The following is a 19,738-nucleotide window of genomic DNA, read 5'->3' as shown; positions in this document are numbered from 1 at the left end:
CCTATTTTTGAAACACTGCAGTTAAAATAGAGCTTTTTTCCTTGTGAAACAAAACTTTAAAGATAACAGACAAATTGTGACAGAATAATTGCCAGGGGTTTTTTTAATTGATCATTTTATTTTTTATGTAAACTAGTGGTATCTATGTGACTGTATGATAAAAGTCAAATTGCTTTTGACTGGAAGTACATGACCCACTGTCTGAAACTGGTTTAGTGACAGCTGTTAAATTTACTGGTCTGCATAACGTGTGGTAGAAGGCTTGAAGCTTCTCTAGGTTTAAATATTAGCCTTTCCCAGGGAATGTAATTCCCATTTGTGGATTTGTCACTTTTTTCTATCAGTTGGTACTCAGGTGCGTAAGGAAAGCAAGATTTGGCCTCCAAGGTGTAGAGTTAGCATTTTCTCGTTGCTAGGAAGCAGTGTTTCTAGCTGCTGCAGTAACAAATACCATTCTAGTCTTTAATAAAATAAATTAGTTATATTTAGCAAGACATTTTCTGTAATTCTTGTCACATCTGGGTTTTTTGTATCTAGCTTCAGAAGGTAATGGACCTCATTCTGTTGAGGTCAGTAGAGACTATATTAGGCTGCTTCTGTATGCTGTGCAGTAACTCATACAGTTTCACAGCCTAATCCCATCAAATTCGAATATGAATTTGTTGAATGTTTATATAACTTGCCAGATAATACCTGGAAGTATCAAAACTGGAATAGTGATTAAATGAAAGACTTTTTTGTCATATGCTAGATCAAGTAAGCTGATGAGTGGAAGTTTTTTACATGTTTTTTCGTTGTTGAAAACTCTTTATGTTGCTCTGCACATTAAAAGAAGGTCAATACATGATAGAAGAAGCCGAAATCTTTTTTTTTTTTTTTTTTTTTTTTTAATGTGGAAACTCTAAAATAGAAATAAAGGGATCATTACTCCAGAAAACCTGCTGCTATGTGCATTGTCTTGAGTAAATACAGAAAGAAACTGCCTTGTAAGGGTACAGAACAAGGCAGATGTAATATAATTCTTTGTGTAATTAGAGAAAGATGGAGCTCATTGTAATGCAGTTTCAACAGGCGAGAGGTACATGCAGCGTACTGCAAAGTGGCACCTTAGACGAGGATCAATTTATACATAGCAGCTGGAAATAAGCTATTTCCCTTGTTCCATCATGTGAAGTCAAGTTGCCAAAAAGAGACTCTGGGTAAAGAATGCTGTAGTGATTGTCTGCAGACAGCTGCGTCGTCTTTACTAAAGGACATCAAGGCATAACAACTGAATCAGCAGATTCTGAAGTTAACTAATCTTTAGAACAGTTTTTTCTGACAAGCTTTGATAGGCTATTTACAATACTGATATTGCTTAGAATCCCTGTAATATCGTGTTCTTGAGAAGTGATAGTTTTTTCTCTATTTGTTAGATCACTCCATGTAATCTCTTCATGTGATCTCACTGATAATTTGATACAATTTCACCTTTTTCCAAAGTTTTCATTCATTTTGTCATTTTAATACATTAACACATTAGCCGTTAATAGTAATTAGCGGACTGTTTTCCAAAAGAAATTTGCAGAGCCTGTATAAAGGAGTACAGGTATTAAAAAATATTTTTACTGTAACAGTGTTCTGTATAACTATATGCTTTTTCCCTAAGGGAGGTTCTACCTATTACTTTAGCAATTTTATTGCTATCTAAAATGTGTTATGATGCTGTAACTTCTGTCATTGTTCCCAAGTGACATCATTGTATATCTCATCAAGCTTATGTTGTATACATGTAGAGCAAAAGAAAAGTAGCTGGAGATGCTTCCCTTGATCTCTTTTTCTAAGGATTCTAGCCATACATTTTGTGAAGATGGTATAAAATATACAGTGATGCACTATGTTGGCTAAACAGCTTCCATCCTGAGATGATTTTTTTTAAATGCCACAATTAACTGGAAAATGCCTCGCATAAAGAATGCCTTATAAAGGCCTGGTGGTCAGCTTTTTCAGCAACATCTCTACTTCAATTTTACACCTCTCAAAAACCCCATTCTTTTCTCCCCCCCCCCCCCCCCTTTATGGACTCAGGAGACCATTCTGTAATTGATGTCCATTCTGTCTTTGAGTGGGATGTTGTTTATCACGTGGCAGAGTGGGGAGAGTCAGCAGGGAGGAAAGTAAACACTTGTGAGCAGGCAGAGTAAAATCTTTCGAGGCACAGAACATTTTGGCCTCATGTTGGTTCCATCAGTTTTCTCCTTTTTTTTCGTATAAAATGTGTGTGTTGTACAGTATATTTGTCTCTGTATGCAAACATTTTACACAGAGCTTTTATAAATTGTGTGACTCATAGCTAGCAAATCTGTGAAGAGGTGATGGTTATGTCGTGATGCATAAGCACAGATGTAGTCAAGTGCCAGCTGTACAAGGCATCTGTTATTTTTCTTCTATCCCTGCACTGCAACAGTCAAATAGAAGAAGATAGAAGAGCCTGAGTGTATTCGTATATTTATTAATGCCAACATTTTGAAGTTGTATGTGCATTTGTGTCCATTACCTTTAAAGAAGTTGTTGATACCTCTGCATTAGGCAGCTATTTTAGCAATCAGGATACATAATGAAAATTTGTCAATAATCTGTGGGAGTAATTTGCAAGAATTTTGTGACAGACTTAATGTTATTACCAGACCGCAAAAACCAGTGTTTTCACATTCCTGTCTTAATCTCTCCCCTTTACATAATCATCACTGGTACACTGAAATATGATCGGAGCCCTTCTCATCAACGAGACATACATGAACCTTCAGTTTATCAGAAGAAAAGCTTCTTAGCTAGAACTCTCCTTGCTTTATTTTCCCCCAAATGTTGGTAGTTTGTTAATATAAGCTAAGATAGGCTGTCAACTAGTATAGTTCAGGCACATTTACTTACAATATCTGTATGATCCTCTGATGAAATGAATATTCATGACTATTCCTGCAATAGAGCAAGATGCAGTAATTTTAGTTTCATACAATTCGAAGGTTTCGAGAACTTCCGATTGTCAAGAGATGATTTTGCAAGTTTGTAGGGCTCTGTCTTGCAATCTGTGGTGGTTTTGGTGGTATTCTGTGGTAGTTTGGATACTTCTGGTTTTGTAGCTGAAATTTAAATATATTGATTACACTAAATGTTACTTTTTGTTTTCATAGGTGGTATCATTTTTAGTATTTCATTGTGTATTTGTTTGATAGTTTAGGGAAGAAAATTGTTAAGAACAAAGCATTATACTGAAGTAAATTTTTCTAGAGACCCTGCAAAGGACTCCAGTATGTTTATCAGTGATGATGCTTTGTCTTACTGAACACAGTTATTTTTTTGTATATTTAAATAGGGCATCTTGCTTAGTGTAAATCTTCCTGCTATGTGGTATGCAATAATGTATGTGGTATGAATGTTATGGAAGAAGGGAAACACATTCATCCTCTGCTTTTGATCTTGGTGGGTTTGGGTTCAAATTCTTCTTAAATAATGAGTTAAAAGGAGTTGAGATGCCTAGCTCTTAAAAGCTATGTCCAGGATTCAGTCCAGATTTTTAACTTAAAGAATGTAAAGGGTACGCTGTAATTGAATCTGACTTTCTCTGCAATGTGGGCCATAGAAATCCCTGAATTCCCTGTTTCAAGAAGATTGGGAATTAAGAGTAGTACAGTGGAGGTCATAAAGTGTCAGAAGAAGCTGCGTTGTGCTGCAGCTCTCTGGTGGTAAGCTACTTCTGGCTTTTGCAGCCCTATTGCACATCTTTTATTGCTCAATTCATGTGCTTCTGCTTCCTTTCTTGCTTCCATGCTTGTTAGACTTCACTGAGCCCTTTCAGTGAACTAACCTGGGGGAGAATTCCCTCTAGACGAGAAAGAAAGGACAAAATGTTATTCTTCTGTTGATTTAATATGCAAAAATGGGTCAATATAGAATCCATTGCATATCAGAGGCTGAGTAAGAAAAGTACACAGAACCACTGAGCCCGAGCTTTTGACATCACTGAAATGGAGGAGGAAAGATAGCTCTTATTTCTGCTTGTGAGTAGTGTAGGCTAATCAAGGTAGTATTATTATTATTCTTTAAGTGCTATGACAGAGAAATGGATCCTTAGATCTGTGTCTATAACCCTCATTCTCCTGTTCTAGAGGAATTGATCTTTCTCCTAGCTGAGGAGATATAAAGGAAGGTAAAGAAAGACCATTCAAGAGGCTCATACTTTTAGAATGGTTGAGAAATAATGTTTTTGGAAAAGAAATTAAATTTTACACTGTTGGAGAATCCTTACTGTATGGGGTTCTGTTGAACAGTGAAATTAAAATCCTTGATTTCCCCCCCCAGCAAGTTGAAACCATTATTGAGTGTTATTGAGGCCTGATCAAAAGAGAACATGATGTTGTGGATCTCAGCATTGTATCATTACTCGTTTAGGTACACAGCTTTTGGAGTAGAAATTATAAATTTAAATGATGCTAATTTAGTGAATGTTGTATCTAATGAATTGAGAGCACTCAGTAGCAAATTAGGTTCCTGACAGCCATTACTTTGAACAGGGAGAAGAACTAAAATAACCAGAAGGAAATGGTAGAGAGAAGTCTTTCCTAGTGATTGAAACTTTTTTTTTTACCTTTCTACCTTTGAAAAGATTGCCAAAGAAAGAGCAAGCGCTTGTGCTTCCACCCCTTTGTGTTGCAGTTGGTGGATAAAGCACTTAGCCAAAAAATGGGACTTTCCTGGGGAAAAAAAAAAAAAAGCATTGGTAGAACGGTCTTACCACAATCAGCCGAAAGAAAGGCATGACATAAAAATAATTATTCATTTGAGTGACAGGATTATTAAGCATAATTTTGTTGGTGCAATATGTATTAGAAAGTACATACTCTTGAGTTGCAGTCATGTAGCTAGCTATATGTCAAGTCAAAATTGAATTGGTCAACACAGGCTTACATGGAAGTAGTAATCGGTATCAATTACACTAATATAATTTTAGCTGTATCAACCTCTGTGATTTCTGTTTTGAAATAATAATCTGTGTACCCTTTTATCAAAAGAATAATTTCCTGTAAGTAATAAATAAATATACTTAAATAAAAAAAAGTTTGTACAGAGACCTTGCTGTGGTGTTCCGCATTTTCTAGCAGCAATGAGCTTCTACTGTAACGTAACTAGACCTGAGTCTCACTGTTCAAAAAGTGTTTTTGAAGGGCCTTTGAAGTGCTTAAAAGTAATAAATAGCACCCTCTAGTTATTAGCCTAGGTATGTGCCTAGAAAAATGTGTATTTTGGGAAGAATTTCAGTAGGCAAAATGTCAAAACTTAGTTTTTCTATTATTTCTTTGACAGTTGTCTTTCTGTGCATAATTGTATATTGTTTCTCTGCTGCATACTTATTGTATGTACCATCTTATTATCTTGAGGCGTTTGAGGTAAACAGTTGGCATTTGTACTCCAGTTCTCCAGAAAATTCTCGAGCAGCTTGAGCAGATCCAAAAGACAAGCAAGTGTTGTGTCAGGAATTGTGTTAAACTCTGTAAAATAAAACAGATATGGGCAAGGGGAAACACCCTCTTTTACCAATACTTAGTATATGTTTGTACAGCTGGCAATTTGTGCTCCTTCATATTCGTTGACCTAGAAGTAGCCAACATTTTAATGCGTTCTTGGAGGGGAAAAAAGGTGTTATGGAAAAGAACTGCCACATCAAAGCCTCTTCTCAGCTTGTAAAATGGTTTCCACCACTACCTTCCTCAACCCTATCGGAACACTCAGCACTTTCTCCCTCTCAAAAGAAAGCAAGCCTTTTTATTAAGAAATAGCCATAGAGTTTTATTTACATTGAAATGATAAAAGTGACACAAAGCAGTTGAAAAGTTCTATATAGTTCAAACAAAAGTCCATCAGAGATGTAATGTAAATTCTGTGTAATGTATCTCTATCAAATCAAGTCATATGATTCAGCTGTTGCATAGGGGGAAGCAAGTACTCCCTTTAGGAAAGTGTTACTCTGCAGAATATTTTTTAAATAACTAGAATGCAGTCGAAAACTTCATGCCTGTCAAATGGCTTGTATTTTGCTGGTCAGATCTGCTGTTCCAAAGTCTTATTTGTGACAAAGGAAACTAAGTGCTTGATAATTAGTTGCACAATACAGGTTCGTGACCGTTGAGGGTATCACAATTCAATTTTAATCATACCTTTCCTTAACGTAGAAGGCTTATATTGACCCTTTGTTCTCCAGCAGTCTGCTTAGATTGCTGGATTTTTCATTTAGCATGCTAAATAATAAAGGGAGGCTGAAATAATTTTAAAATAATTTTACAAAAAATCCTTCTTTCCATTAAAATTTTTTTTTAATTCATTTTAGCACAAGCCCACCTTACTGCTGTGTGGACCTTTATTCTTTGCGAACAGGAGAGATGGTCAAGTCCATACAGTTCAAAACTCCTATTTATGATCTGCATTGCAATAAAAGGTAAGGATGTTTACTCTATGTTCTTTCTGTGTTAGGGCATGTAAAGTTTCAGTAACGAATACAGTTTCTGGTGTATGCGCTCCCTGACTTTATTATTTTGACTTTCCTGTAAGCATAGCTTTGGTTCTCCATTTCTCAAGTAATATTTGAGTTTGAATATGACAGTATGCTTCTCCAATGACTTTCATTTAAGAAGCTCAAAACATTTTGCATCTGAAATCATTTAAGCTTCTTTTGGTTGTGATGAGGGTGAGCAGGAATTGTTGGAATCCTCTATCATCCACCTACAGATGAAGAAATGGGATCATCGAGAGTTTAAACAGCATAGAGCGCTTAAGAGTTTACATGTCTCTTCTTTGTCTTCCATTGTTCTGTCATATTTTGCCTTCCTGCACATCCAAAAAATTCCTGGGGATCAGTCTGTGGTTTACAGGAAGTAATGTTCCTGTGAGTGAAATAACAAAGCATCATCTCTTAGTTGGGATAAAGTCACCTAATTTCTGAGAGAAAACTGCTTAGAAGGCTGAGCATCATAGAGGTCAAATACAATAGATTCTATTGTTCCCATAGAATCATGAGTTCAGATTTTTTCTGAATTAACTTTAGATCTTCATAGCTTGAAGACACACAAAACTGAACACCCTTGTAATTTACAGCATCTTTTTAAGACAAAAGAGAAAACCCAGGATCCCTGCATGAGGATCTTGATGATCCCTTGGCACTCCTGATGAGAGAATCTGATGCAGTGACTTTGGTCAAAGTCCGTGATTGTGCTGCTTACTTTAATGCTTCCTTACTCCCAGCTGTTACTGTTATTAGTCATTGTATGTCTTTAGGTACCTTATGGAAGCTGTGGGATACAATTCCTGTGTTAAAGGTAGAGCGCTGAATAAAGAAATTACTGCATTTCTTTGGCAATATGTATCTGTTTGCTGGAATTGATGGTCCTTCAGTAAGGAAGGTGGCATAATAACACAAATCATTAAGAACAAAACAAAACATCAGAATGGTATGTTTTATATGCCTGATTTGTATGGCAGTAGGTAGCATGCTTGCATACATGAAGACCACAAAAGTATGTGAGCATGTATTGAACTCATGCAACTAAGGGAAGTTAGCAGTGTTGGAGATAGGATGGGGGGAAAAAAAAAAATATTAAAAAAACCCACAAAAAAAACCCCAAAACAAAACACCAAAAAACCCAAGCAAAACCAACCCTAGAAGCCACAAAGGTTTTGTTAAACAGACATTGTCTATCATTATACCATCAAAATCTAAACATTAATGACTACATCAGGTCAAGTAGAAGTTACAGAAGAAAAGTAGTACTAGTGAACAAACATCTTTAATACCACAACTAATCTAATAACGAGGAGGATATTTTGATGTTGAATGTTTAAAGAAGTAAAGGATGGTAGTTTTTGTTATTCCCATTAATCTGCTTATTGTAGGATGTGGGTATGATTGTTATATGAAAAAAATAGTTTCTCTGAAGTGGTTGAGTTGGTGAGAGTTATGTGCCATGAATAGGTCACTGTTCCTTTAAAAGCTGTCAGAAGGAGTTTGGTACTTATCTGTGCAACTGTCCCTTGAAAAATTTAACGTTCCCTTGTGTACAGTGTGATGATAGTAAATCTTTCCAGTCTGGCCTCCTAGCAGAAGAAAAATCCAATTGTAAAAACAGTCAAAAGGCAAATCAAAATTCAAAGTCTCTCCCAACTAAAAAGTCTTTCCAGGTGCTAATGTTTCTTTTCCTAAGTGGTAAAAATGGAAAAGCTACTTCAAAGCCATGTGGCTGTATCCAGGGTAGCTGCTTTTCTGGAACGTATCAGATTCTGTTATTATCCAAGGAAAGCCCACTATTTCAGATTGAAAATGCATTAAATGTGGCCAAGTGCAGTGCTAATGGTGCGTTAACTGTGCTATAGACTAATGGAGTCCAAAATTTGAAGTTAAAATAAAACTTGAATTGCAGAAGAAGGGAAAACTTTCATTATTTATGTATTTATACTCTAGAATCATCCATCTGGTCGGTTTCATTTATGCAGAAAGACAGTACATCTTCAAAGAGTAGAAAACAAAAATCTACTGGATTGGGAAGTATTGCAATCAAATATACATAAGTTTTCTATATATACGTTATACTTGCACATGCATTTAAAGTCTTTCTATTATTCATTGGTTAACTTTCTTTTAGGCCTTGTGGAAGAAGTTAGAATTGGTACATTTTCTTTTGTTTTTCTCTCCTGCAGTTTAAGCAATTGGAAGATATGTCATTTAACTAAAAATACTATGTTGTCCCAAACTAATATTCATTGATACATGCAGAGTTTATAACTTTTAAAAATTGAGATTTATAAATCAGAAGGGGGTGGGGGAGCATCTTTTTCACAATGAGAGAGCTACAAGCAAATAAGAAATCTTACGTTAATTTCTTCTATGACTTAACACATCTGAATCCCTCTTGTTGAGTTATGTGTTCCGCCCTCTTCTTTTGCCAAGTAAGCTGCTCACTCTGAAAGCGTACCTGTGCTTCCCGTTCTAGGTCTGCAAATCTGGGAATACGAAAGGCTTTTGTCTGAAAATGTTCCTTGATTTTCACCTTCCTTCCATGAATTTGTACTTCTCTTTGTTTCTAGATAGAGGCATACTGACAAACAGAGCAGCGACAAAGTCCCAGGATGAGGTGTTATAAACCAGAGAGTCCTGAAAGAATTTGAGATACAGAATAGCGCTTATTACTTTAATCAGTTTCTGTATCAGACAAATAGAAAGTGGCTAGTGTTACACCAGCCTACTGAACAGGCTTCAGGAGTCATCTTGGGAACTACAGATGCAATCTACATTATTTGGCAACTGGGTTGGCAAAAATAATAGCAAAATCAAATAGCAGTTGCATAGGTAAATCATGCCTATTGGAGGAGTATTAGTACAGTTTTCTAGGTGAAAATTGTGACTCAAAACTTATTTATATATCTGAAAACATCAGCAAGCAGGTGGATAAGGTATGTATTTTAATTTTAGTGTAGTCCGTCACCGAAGAGTCTTAAAGCTGTTGAGCCCTCAAGGGAGAAGAAGGAGGTGTTCTTGTGGCTAAAGAGTTAAAAATAGGGGAGGGAAAATAAAAAAGAAAGAGGAGTTAATGGCTGGTATACACACTGATGGGAGATAAGTATCACCCTTTACCCAAGGATATGTGTTGAGACTGATGCGATACATCATCTTTTTAAAGATTATTATTCTATACTGTAATATGCAGTCATAATTCTCAGGTAAAACATTAGGTGTGTATTTTAGTCATTGAGAGATGTGATTAATTCTCTACATCGTATCTTTAGAATTAACAGTATTTATTAATGCTGCATATTGTTAGCTAATTAAAAAAATACTGTCTCATACTCTTCCTAATGAGAGAATAATCAGATTCTTAATTAATTACAGCATATTGCTAAATGTTCCACATAGGTGGTAGATTTTATCTCTTTATTTGTTGGCTTCCCAGGTGGTTCTTTCATTTCAAGAGTTTAAGAACTTGGTTTTGGGAAGTCATCAATGTATCCTAGTTATAAAGCTTTCAAGATGCTTCACTTTCCAAATTTGCATCTTCGGTCTCTATTAGTTTAGACAGTACAGTGTTTCATGCATAGTTATCATGTGGTTTTGTTCTTTGTTTCAAGTAATGAACAGGTATTTTACAATAAATGTGCATACGTGTACAAGTCAATACATAAACATACACCTGTAATTTTGCTAATTGGCACAAATTCTGCTTCTCTCAACTTTATTTGTGTGCTGATGTTCTTGGTATGAAAACCACCCTGCTTTTAGTAAATAAGATGGTTTAATAAATTTGCAATGAGATGGGCAATGGGATTATTTCAAATTTAGCTTGTGTTCTACCAATTGTTGATTTGATTGTTATTTGAGTCATTGAAAGTAATTCAGGATCCTTGCAATTCCATTCTTTCTTTTTAATGGAGCTTTTACTGCAGGAGGTATATCATAAATATGCTGTGTTGTTCTGTATCAGATCTGTGTACTTCCTGAAATGAAGGTTATGTGGTTGGGATGAGAGAGAATCCTCAATAACTGCCATGTATTGGTAACCTGGCAGTTTATCACTGTAGAATTTATATTGATGCTTTTGAAATAATTACATTTAGATATTGAATCTTTAAACCAATGCATTTAATGTTTAAAGTACACGTTCCATTTCTGTGTTTTCAGGATACTTGTTGTAGTCCTGCAAGAGAAAATTGCCGCCTTTGACAGCTGTACTTTCACCAAAAAATTCTTCGTTACAAGTATGTATAATAATTGGGTTCAGTCTTTTTGCTCTAGTGGTGGAGAGAGATAAAACAGATTTCTTTGGTTTTGTTTTTATTTCTAAAACCTTGAAGCAAGTCTCCATGCCTTCATTTGGAGTTTCAGGAAATCTGTTGCTTCAAAAAAACCCCAAATGTTACTCTGTGAATCCGTGGCTCTTTTGCATATTTATTATTGCTGTAACTAACTTCTCACTGTTGTGAAGAGTACCTACACTGACATCCATAGGTAGCAGAAAAATTCTTTTGTTTGTTTTGCAGAAATATGTGCAAAAGTTTCAGGTTTTGAGTTTCAGGTTGTACACATAAGCAGCAGTTTGAAAACACATTGGCAGCGATCTGCCCGCTTTTCATTTTTTGTTGTTCCTTTGGCCCTGGTACCTTGTGTTGTTTTTTTTTTAGTGTGTCCTTACTTTAGCAGGCCCCAAAGCTCAAGCAGGTCAGTAAAGTGTTGCAGTAGAAAAACTATAGGCAGATATTTGCTTGCAGGTGCTTTCACATATATCTTGAGCATGAAGGAACTGTTCGCTCAGACTCTCCTTTATCCCGATGTAACCTACGACTTGCCTCTCAATAGGAGGCAGTTGATTGTAATGGGTAAGGTGCTCTCCAGAAGCTGTTCTTCTACTGTAAGTGTCCCTTTGCTGCCTCAACATCTGTAACACAGTAATTGATATGTTAGTAGAGAAAAATGGTGTGTTTTCTATTGCTTGTGCTCTGCTCTGTCACAGGATGTGGTTAGGATTAGGATGTCATTTACCTGCTCCCAAGACTGCGTGTGTTGTAATGCTAAACACGAAGGAAATATTCAGCCCAGAAAAAAATTAAAATTTAATTTTTCAAGCAGTTAGTGACTAGTGCTTCTGTTTATCAATTAGAATAGCCTCTTAAAATCTATAGATTACTGAGAGATGATAATTTACTTTGGAAGGCTCAGAGTTTTATTGTTAAAAAGGAGAGTCTGAAATTTTCTGGAGGTATTTTCAGTCACAATTGGAAAAGGTAAAAATTATCTTTTTATATTATCTATGTATTTAAAGAAAAATCTAGTTAAGAGAAGCTGCTTCTTGTAATAGTTTGAAGAAAAGCATTTTTATGCAGTAATATTAAAGTTACCAATAGGTGTCAGTTTCTTCCTATACATGGATGTAAGATACTAGGAGGCTGCTGGGGTTCAGTGAAGAGAGCCAGATGGGAAAAGAGTCACTTCTCCTTTTTATTTCATCAGAGAGAATTAGGATACAAGCCTTGCTTTATTTTAGATAAAAAGTAAAAAAAAAACAAAACAACAAACCCTCGGTTAAGTGTGTATTTTTGAGAACTCTTGTGCTTTTCTAATTCCAGTTATTGTTTTTTTTAAAAAAAAGGTACTGCAGTTTGTTTTTAAAAATTAATCCACTGAACTGTATTTTGAGGAGCAGGGGTATCCCACTCCTAACTTAACTTTCGATTTGCAGTGCATTTTTGTGGAACAGCAGTGGAATTTAAAGAGGATAAAATAAAGCTTTTGGAGTTATTTAACAAATGATTTGAAAATCCAAACTCCTGAAATGTCACTATTCACAGTGTATTTCTCCCAGCTGTGCTGTGTTTTTAATATGAGAAACTGAAGATGTTCTCAAACTTTGTTCTAGTTCTGGGGTTCCAAAGCTCGGTTAAAGACACCCCTTATTTTATACTGGGCATTTTGGAAAGCTGCGGCACCCAGCAAACAGCTGGAGCTGCTGCTGCCACCACCCCAGCTTGCCTGTGGCCGGTGATGGGGTGTGACTGGGCAAAAAAGACGTGTGCTTTTTTCCTAGATGAATGGGTTTCTTGGACCTGTGCTGGGGAATAGTTGTCCTGAGCGTTCTGAAGTTTAGTTGTTTCACTTCATTGTTTATGCTATCAAGCGGGTGTTACGCTCTGGCATGTTGAAGGTTGCAGTAAAGCTTTTTGTCTTAAGCTTTCTGACTCCGTATGTGCTGAAATATCTTTGACCTAAGAGTATATCTTTAAAGGCTTAAGTTACTCTGTGTTTGAAATTTGATGTAAATGAGCTACCTAGTTAACTGCATAGAGTTTTGATAGTCAAAACTGGCCAACTGGCCAGCAACTGGGCTCTTTTGCAGTGCATTTTTGGTTTTTGTTTTTATTTTTTTTTAAATTTAGGAAAGGGCAGTATCAGTTTAAATTGGAAAAGTAGAAATCCCTGAAAAGGAAGCTTGGCACAAGGTCTTATAGGCCTGTTTGTTTCCATTATGGGAGCATCCCAGCTCTGCAGGACAGTGGCAGTAAGAATGTCCCTGGCTGCCCAGAGAATTTTTCATCGTGAAGAAGATTCTCAGCTGTGTTATCTGACTGATTGTAGTCGGAAGCAGTGGCATAAAAGGTCAAAAATATTAAATGAGGATCACTAGCTCTTTGAAGACATTTCTGTTACTGTGTAAGAAATGTTTCTTTTTCATTGCGTAGAAAAAGAAAATCTTTTTTTCAAGAAGATTTGGTGATGATATGGAAATCACAACTTCCATCCATATCAACTGAGTGGCATGGGAGCCTTAGAACCTTACTGAGACAGCTAAAAAGCAAACATAATTAAGCAGAAGCTCTTGTTCATTTTGTTGAGTGTTTATACATAAAAATTAAATGCAGAATGTACAATTAAAAACAGTGTCAGGAATTCTGAAGTTCGGTGTTCCTCAGCAATGCTAATGCAGCTGTGTTGCACATGAGTAGTATTTGTCTTTCTGTTTTTGTTTTTGTGGTTGAATGTGTAGCTTAATATATTGTTGTAATAAATATACCATAAAATATTCAGGATGTAGAACATGGTCAAGTTCGTGCTGCTGTTGGAATGTTTAACTCGTGCATTTCCTGATTTGTCTTGAGCAAATTTGACATAGTACTACTCTTCCCTCCCGTGCCCCCCCGCTGCATGTGATTAGATGGAAATGTGCTGATTTGACTTGAATGGCAGAGCGCCAGCACATATTATTTGTGCCTTTTGTAACAAAAACTCAGTGTACAGGTGCTCCAGTCTTGGTGTGTCAATTTAAGACAGCTGCTTAAACTTGAAGGGAAAACTTACCGTTGATATGGTAGAAAAATTACCAGGATATCCTATAATCTACCCAGTGTGGTTTTCTTATTTTTAAATGTCTGCTAAGGAAAGGCATAGCATCGGTCTGCAGAGAACTCATGGCAGTAACTTTCATGCAACACTTCATTCTCTACTGTGCTTATGCTTGGAGCCAACTCCGTTTCGTTAAGAAGGGACTTGCATCAAGGGGAAGATAAAGCCAAACAGTATTTTTGCGTCCTGCACTGTTTTAATTGCTCATGTGGCCAAACTACAAAAATTCATTTGATGCTTATAATAAGAATGTGTTTCCTTTGGTAGTTGTGAATGTCAAGGTGTGGATTTTAAATACATTTTTAAATAGTTAAGAGTTTTATTGTGGTTCACTGAAGATTTCCTTCAGAGCCTTTTTCTGAATACTGCATATGACTGAACTATCAGAAACGAAAGTGATGTACAGGCTTTTTTTCCCTACTTTGCTCGAAACAATAGATGCAGAAAAGCTGAATTTCATTGATTTCTATTACATCAGTGCTCCCTCAACCCTTCTCCAAAAATGCTTACTTAGGGGAACATTGATGATTATGAATATGGCCTGATGGATACTTTGTTCTCTGTAAAGAATATCCTTCCCACCCCCTGGGCCCTAAGTAAAGATTATCACAGATAACATCATGCATGTGGCATCATCTTTGTGTCCGATAACCAGTGCCTGCTCGGTTTCTCTGGCCCTTCCACTCCTCATATTGATATATTCTCCATCCATTATTCTCTAGGGATGAAGACAGTTATTGCAGCCATTAGCTGGCACCACATTTCTATTGATGCTGTACAGCTAGAGCCTTAAGAAGTAATTTTCCAGATTTTAGTCAGAGTACTTTATTGTATATAAAGTCTCAAAAGACTTGACTAACCACAAACCAAAAATTATTTAGTATATGTTAAATGCACCCCACCTGCACCTCTCAAAATAAATAAAAAAAACCCCAAACCAAATGGTGTTTGATACTCTGATCTGCAATTTGGATGTAGTATTCCTATTTTCACTAACATTCACATGCAAGAAATAATATGGTGGTTTCAGTTTGTCACAGGTCTGATCTGGAAATCATCTAGGCTTTTTTGTACGTTTTTGTTAGCTTTGTTAGAATTCCTTTTCCCTGATCGGCACACAGGGAGCAGTTTGATCTCTTTGCTTTGAAGTAAAAACACTGGATGTCTTATGAAAAGGTTTAATGCCTGAAGAGTTACAAACAGAACTTCTGGAAGAATGTACATTTCTCTTCTCAACTGTGATCAGTGAGTGGCATTTATCCTGGATATCCCACATGGTATAATAATTGATGGGATTCCTCCATCTGTGGAGGGAGACTCTTCAGTTTAGATCGAAAGTCTTTAAGGCAGGTGGGAAGTAAGCTTCTGATTCACAGTATTTTCTTGATCAGTGAATCCAAGCATGTTCATATGAATTGTATATAAGCAGTTTTTATTTTTACACACACACACGCATATATATATATATATATATATAAACACATACCCCTTCATGTAATTTTTAACTGCCTTCCTTGAGAAATGTTGATTTGATCTTGCTTTTGCTTTTTAACAGTGTTACTTATAAGAGTGTTTTTTCCTGAATGTGGAAATCAGTGTATCACTATTGCAGGATAACGTTGAAATACTTTTTGAAAAGGTCTTTAGGGCAACGTGGTAGATTTATGGAAATGAATGTCTTTGTTGCTTACAGGGTGTTTTGCAATATTGCAGGAAAGTGTAAATACAACAGAAAAATTGTGTAAAGACAGAAAGCAGGCATTGGTACCCAAGATGTGTATCTATCATATCTCCTGGGTTTGACAGTTTTAAAAATTATATCTAGAACAGGAAGTGCTGTTTGTTTCTGTGTAAGTTATTTTTATCTAAAGCGTCCAAATCCTTAATGTTAAAGGCCAAAACAAAGCCATCTTACTCACATTGTCCTGTACAGAAACAATCTCTATAGTAACATTATTATTTATCACTGTCCAATACTCTGAACAAAAAAAAGAAAGTAAACCTGAAATTAAAACATAGTTTGTCCTGAAATCAGTCAAATTTGTGCTAAAGTAAGTAACCAAGCCTAATGAACATTAAAGGCCACAGATATTTTTAATAAGAGCTTTGGTATTGGTCTTAGACCTATAGAGTAATAGTAAAATACTTAAAACTGTCACGATAGAATTGACAGGGAAAGGAGGTCTCTGTAGTAATAATGATCGTAGTAGTAGCAGTAATAATAATAGCAACAACAATAGCAATAATAATAATGACAATTATGATAATAATTTTAAAAATTCCAATCTGTGGTCCTTCCCCAAGCTTGCGTGAGGAAATTCTGTTCTTCTGATCCAGGATAGCACAAAATGCGGCTCATTGCAGGGCTGGGTCTGTTGTGAACATGACTTGTATTATGAATATAGCCCTGCAAAGGTGGGTGATGACAGTATATGTAGCATTTGTGGCTTTACTTTTTCACTTTATTTCTAGATGGTTTTGGGTTTTTTTCTGTGTTTTAATAATGATAATACCACTATGATCTAAAAAAACGAAAAAGGCCCTGGATGGCAAGCATGGTTTCACAGTAGGGTGCATCCTGCTGGTTTGCTCTTTTGCTTGGTTTTTATGGGTGATACTTAAACAGAAGGAAGTACAAGAACAATAGAAGAGTTTTGGAAAGTATGTGACAGTGTGAGAGTAATAACATTTACATAGAGCCTTTCATCTAGAAGGAACCCAGAGGAATTTATAAACAATATTACTTTATACAGTTTATAAACAAATAAATTCGGTTTGCTTGGTGATGCTTAAAAAAAAAAACCAACCCAAAACAAAAACAACCACCAACAAACCCCAAACAAACAAAAAATATTAGATAAAACAACTTATATAATTTGTTTTCCTTGGAATAAACAATGCTTGTGCAACAACAGTATTACTCGTTATTTATTGTACATTCCCTTTCTATGCTGTCTGTCATGGATCTGTTTTCTGGCTGCTTTGGATTGTAAGACTTAATGTAGTTTTGTAATTTCATTACTACAGAGTGCTGTATATTTTGTAAGACCTAGAAAAAAATTACTCATTGATTGTAAGCTATATCCAGTGACTGAAAAGTAACATAGCTTTAGTGGGCTATTGTAGCTATTTATTTGAAAATACACAATACCATTGCTTCACAGATTTTTAAAGTGATATCTGGGAAATACCTCAAATGATTAAAGGCAAATAATTTTGGTTGAAGAGAGTTACGCATTTTGGAATTTGCTCAGAAAACTGTGCTTAAAAAAACTATACAGTTAAGATGGCATATGTCATCCTCAATGAACCTCTTCACATATTGAAACAAAAAAATCTTTGTTTATCTAGTAATCCGCTTTCTCAGTAAGGTTTCACTTAGTTTTGCCTTAGGATGTAGGTTAGCCTTGGAGATCTCTGCCCTGACCAGCCTTCCTTGTGTTTGCTGACTGTATCCTATCCCAGTGTCATATTCATCATACTCGAGAGATGCAATTTCTTCCACGGTTTGGGATTAGAGACAGAATCCTAAGCAGATTTTATGATAATTCTGCCTATACACCCATATCGTATAGACACTCGCACAGCTTGAAATAAAACTGGACAACACTAGTATGCATTCCTCACAGATATAAGGTGTGGAATGTCCATTTAAAAAAAACCAAACAACCACAGTAATTATGAGGATAGTTCTTAAAACTGATATCAAAAAAGGATAAGTATGTATCAGTGCAGAGGAAATCAGAGAAAACTGGGAAAAAGAAAGTATTGAAAATTATGGAATAAGGAAGTTTTCCTATTAAAGTGATGGGGTGGAGGGGAGACAGAAAAGAACTTACTAAAATGGTTTTCATTAAAAGGTAAAACCAAAGTCAAGATAGAGGGGATGTGAAACACCTATAAAAATAGGTATAGCGAATAAGAATTCTTACAACATGCTGTGAAATTAAAAAACAACCAGTAGTGTCTTAAGCATGTTGGGATGTGTTTGAAGAAAAACAATGTTGTTCTGGAGGCTTCTGATTTGGCTTTTTCTTTCCCTTAGCTTTATTCATTTGCGCATTAATTTGCAACAGTTTACTGCATGTCATTTTACAGTGCATTTCACTGAGGTCTGAGAAGGAAATACAGCTGTACTTTGGGTAAGGAGCCATATTCAGTTTTGAGTAGATCGTTGTGTAAACTGAAAATAAGTTCTGACTTAGCTCAGACAAGTTCTGACTGTTAGCGTCAGATTTTTCTAGAGAGAAACATTGCCTTCTAGTGCATATTTGGGTCTGAATACTTCACCGTGATAAGGCCGTCTTTAGCTCTTCATTAATGGAGCCATTCAGGCTGTGTAGGATGTTTCTGAAGAAGGACCAAGCGAAAAAATTATAGCCTTAACTATGATAGTGCTCACTTCTGGAGGAAAATTGTTATTAAAATACTGGTCCTCCACCTGCATTGCATGTTTGTTTTTTTTTAAACAGGCCATGTTGGTATGTATTATGTTTGGTATATATGCAGAATCACTTAGAGCACATATATCATCCGTACTTTGTGAATGAGAAGGGCACGCATATAGAGCACATCTGAAGATACTCATTTGACTTGTAGCAGTGTCATGGATAACAGATGCACAGCTCTGGTCCTCCTGAAGAACTGAGCTGTTGAAAGGTTAGGCTTTTAATTGCCTGTGGGATTCTAAAGTTTGTGTGCTTGGATGTGAAGTAGCAAACTGCCAAGTTTTTATGGATATTGGGAATTCCTGCAGTGTTTAGCCCACAACTCTCCATCCCATACTGGACTTCTGGGTTTATAGATATACTTATATATGTATTAATTTTTTTTTTAAACATTTTTTCCTCATGAAAAAACTGTGGAGCTTGGTGAAGAGCTGCCCCAATAGAAGTGGTTCAGGTTTTAATAGTGACATGTTTTGTGATTTATTGGCTTGATCTCTGTTATAGCTGACATGACTCTTAATGGCCCTGTTGCTCTTAACAGTATTTTCCCAATGCACTGTTTGTTTAAAAGCTAAGTGGAAGGAGAGGAATGTGTTGCTTTTCTCTTCCTGGCTGCTGTCTGTGTATTCACACTGCCGTTACTGAAGCTAAAGGATGAGTTTTTTGAAAACAATTTAAGAATAGGACTGGGATCTTTAGTTTTCTGTAGGAGCATAGACCAGTGGAAAGATCCGGAGTCAGAGAAGTGGATATTTGTGTGAATTTTCAGAGATGAGTAGAGGAGGTGATTCGGTTTATTATGGGCATATGGATATGAATCTCCAAAGGGTGGTAGAGATTTTTGTAAAAGTAATTTAAAAATAATGTAAAATAAACATGCCTTTTCTTTGCTCACTCATTAAGTAAACATTTGTATAGCTCTTCAGAGAATTCTAAGTAACTTCTAGGATTCCTGTATTCTCAGTAAAACCAAATACATAAAGACAGCACAGCAATAAGTAAGCTATAATCACAAACTATATGCTTATTTCAGTTTATAATTTTATAACTCAGTTATTAAAAAAAAAAGATGGGAAGAAGCTAAGAAATTGCAAAGTTAAAGAATTTACCTACAGTACCATTTCAATGTAGGTAGCACTTGCATCTTGGAAATGGGAAAACCAAGGCACAGAATATGAGGGACCAGAGCGCTTGCTGCCCGTGAGATCCTCGGCTCTTAGCCAAGTCCCTGTTCAGAGGGAGCCTGGAGCCCGTTTCTTATTCATCAGCGCTGCTTAGGCCAGCACCGGTTGGAGTTCTTGGGCATAGGAACTTGATAATCAAGTTAGCAGAAAAACTTGTACTTTGATTCAGGTTTGCAAAATAGTGTTTTTATACTTTT

General features: G+C 36.1%; 1 protein-coding gene across 10 annotated transcripts in view; it reads left to right on the top strand.

Moving 5' to 3' along the window:
- Positions 1-19,738, top strand: part of BCAS3 (BCAS3 microtubule associated cell migration factor) — a 375,612-nt gene that overhangs the window by 46,852 nt on the left and 309,022 nt on the right. For all 10 annotated transcript variants that reach the window (XM_075032961.1, XM_075032959.1, XM_075032960.1 and 7 more), the window contains 2 exons: positions 6,362-6,469; positions 10,697-10,773. In XM_075032961.1, coding sequence (XP_074889062.1) covers positions 6,362-6,469; positions 10,697-10,773 — 185 coding nt within the window. The remainder of the gene's footprint in view (positions 1-6,361; positions 6,470-10,696; positions 10,774-19,738) is intronic.

The sequence above is a fragment of the Buteo buteo genome, chromosome 7 (genome assembly GCF_964188355.1).
Source record: "Buteo buteo chromosome 7, bButBut1.hap1.1, whole genome shotgun sequence".
In the NCBI taxonomy this organism is placed as follows: Eukaryota; Metazoa; Chordata; class Aves; order Accipitriformes; family Accipitridae; genus Buteo; species Buteo buteo.
Note: the sequence above shows the minus strand (reverse complement) of the source record. Positions and strands in the feature narration are given on the sequence as shown.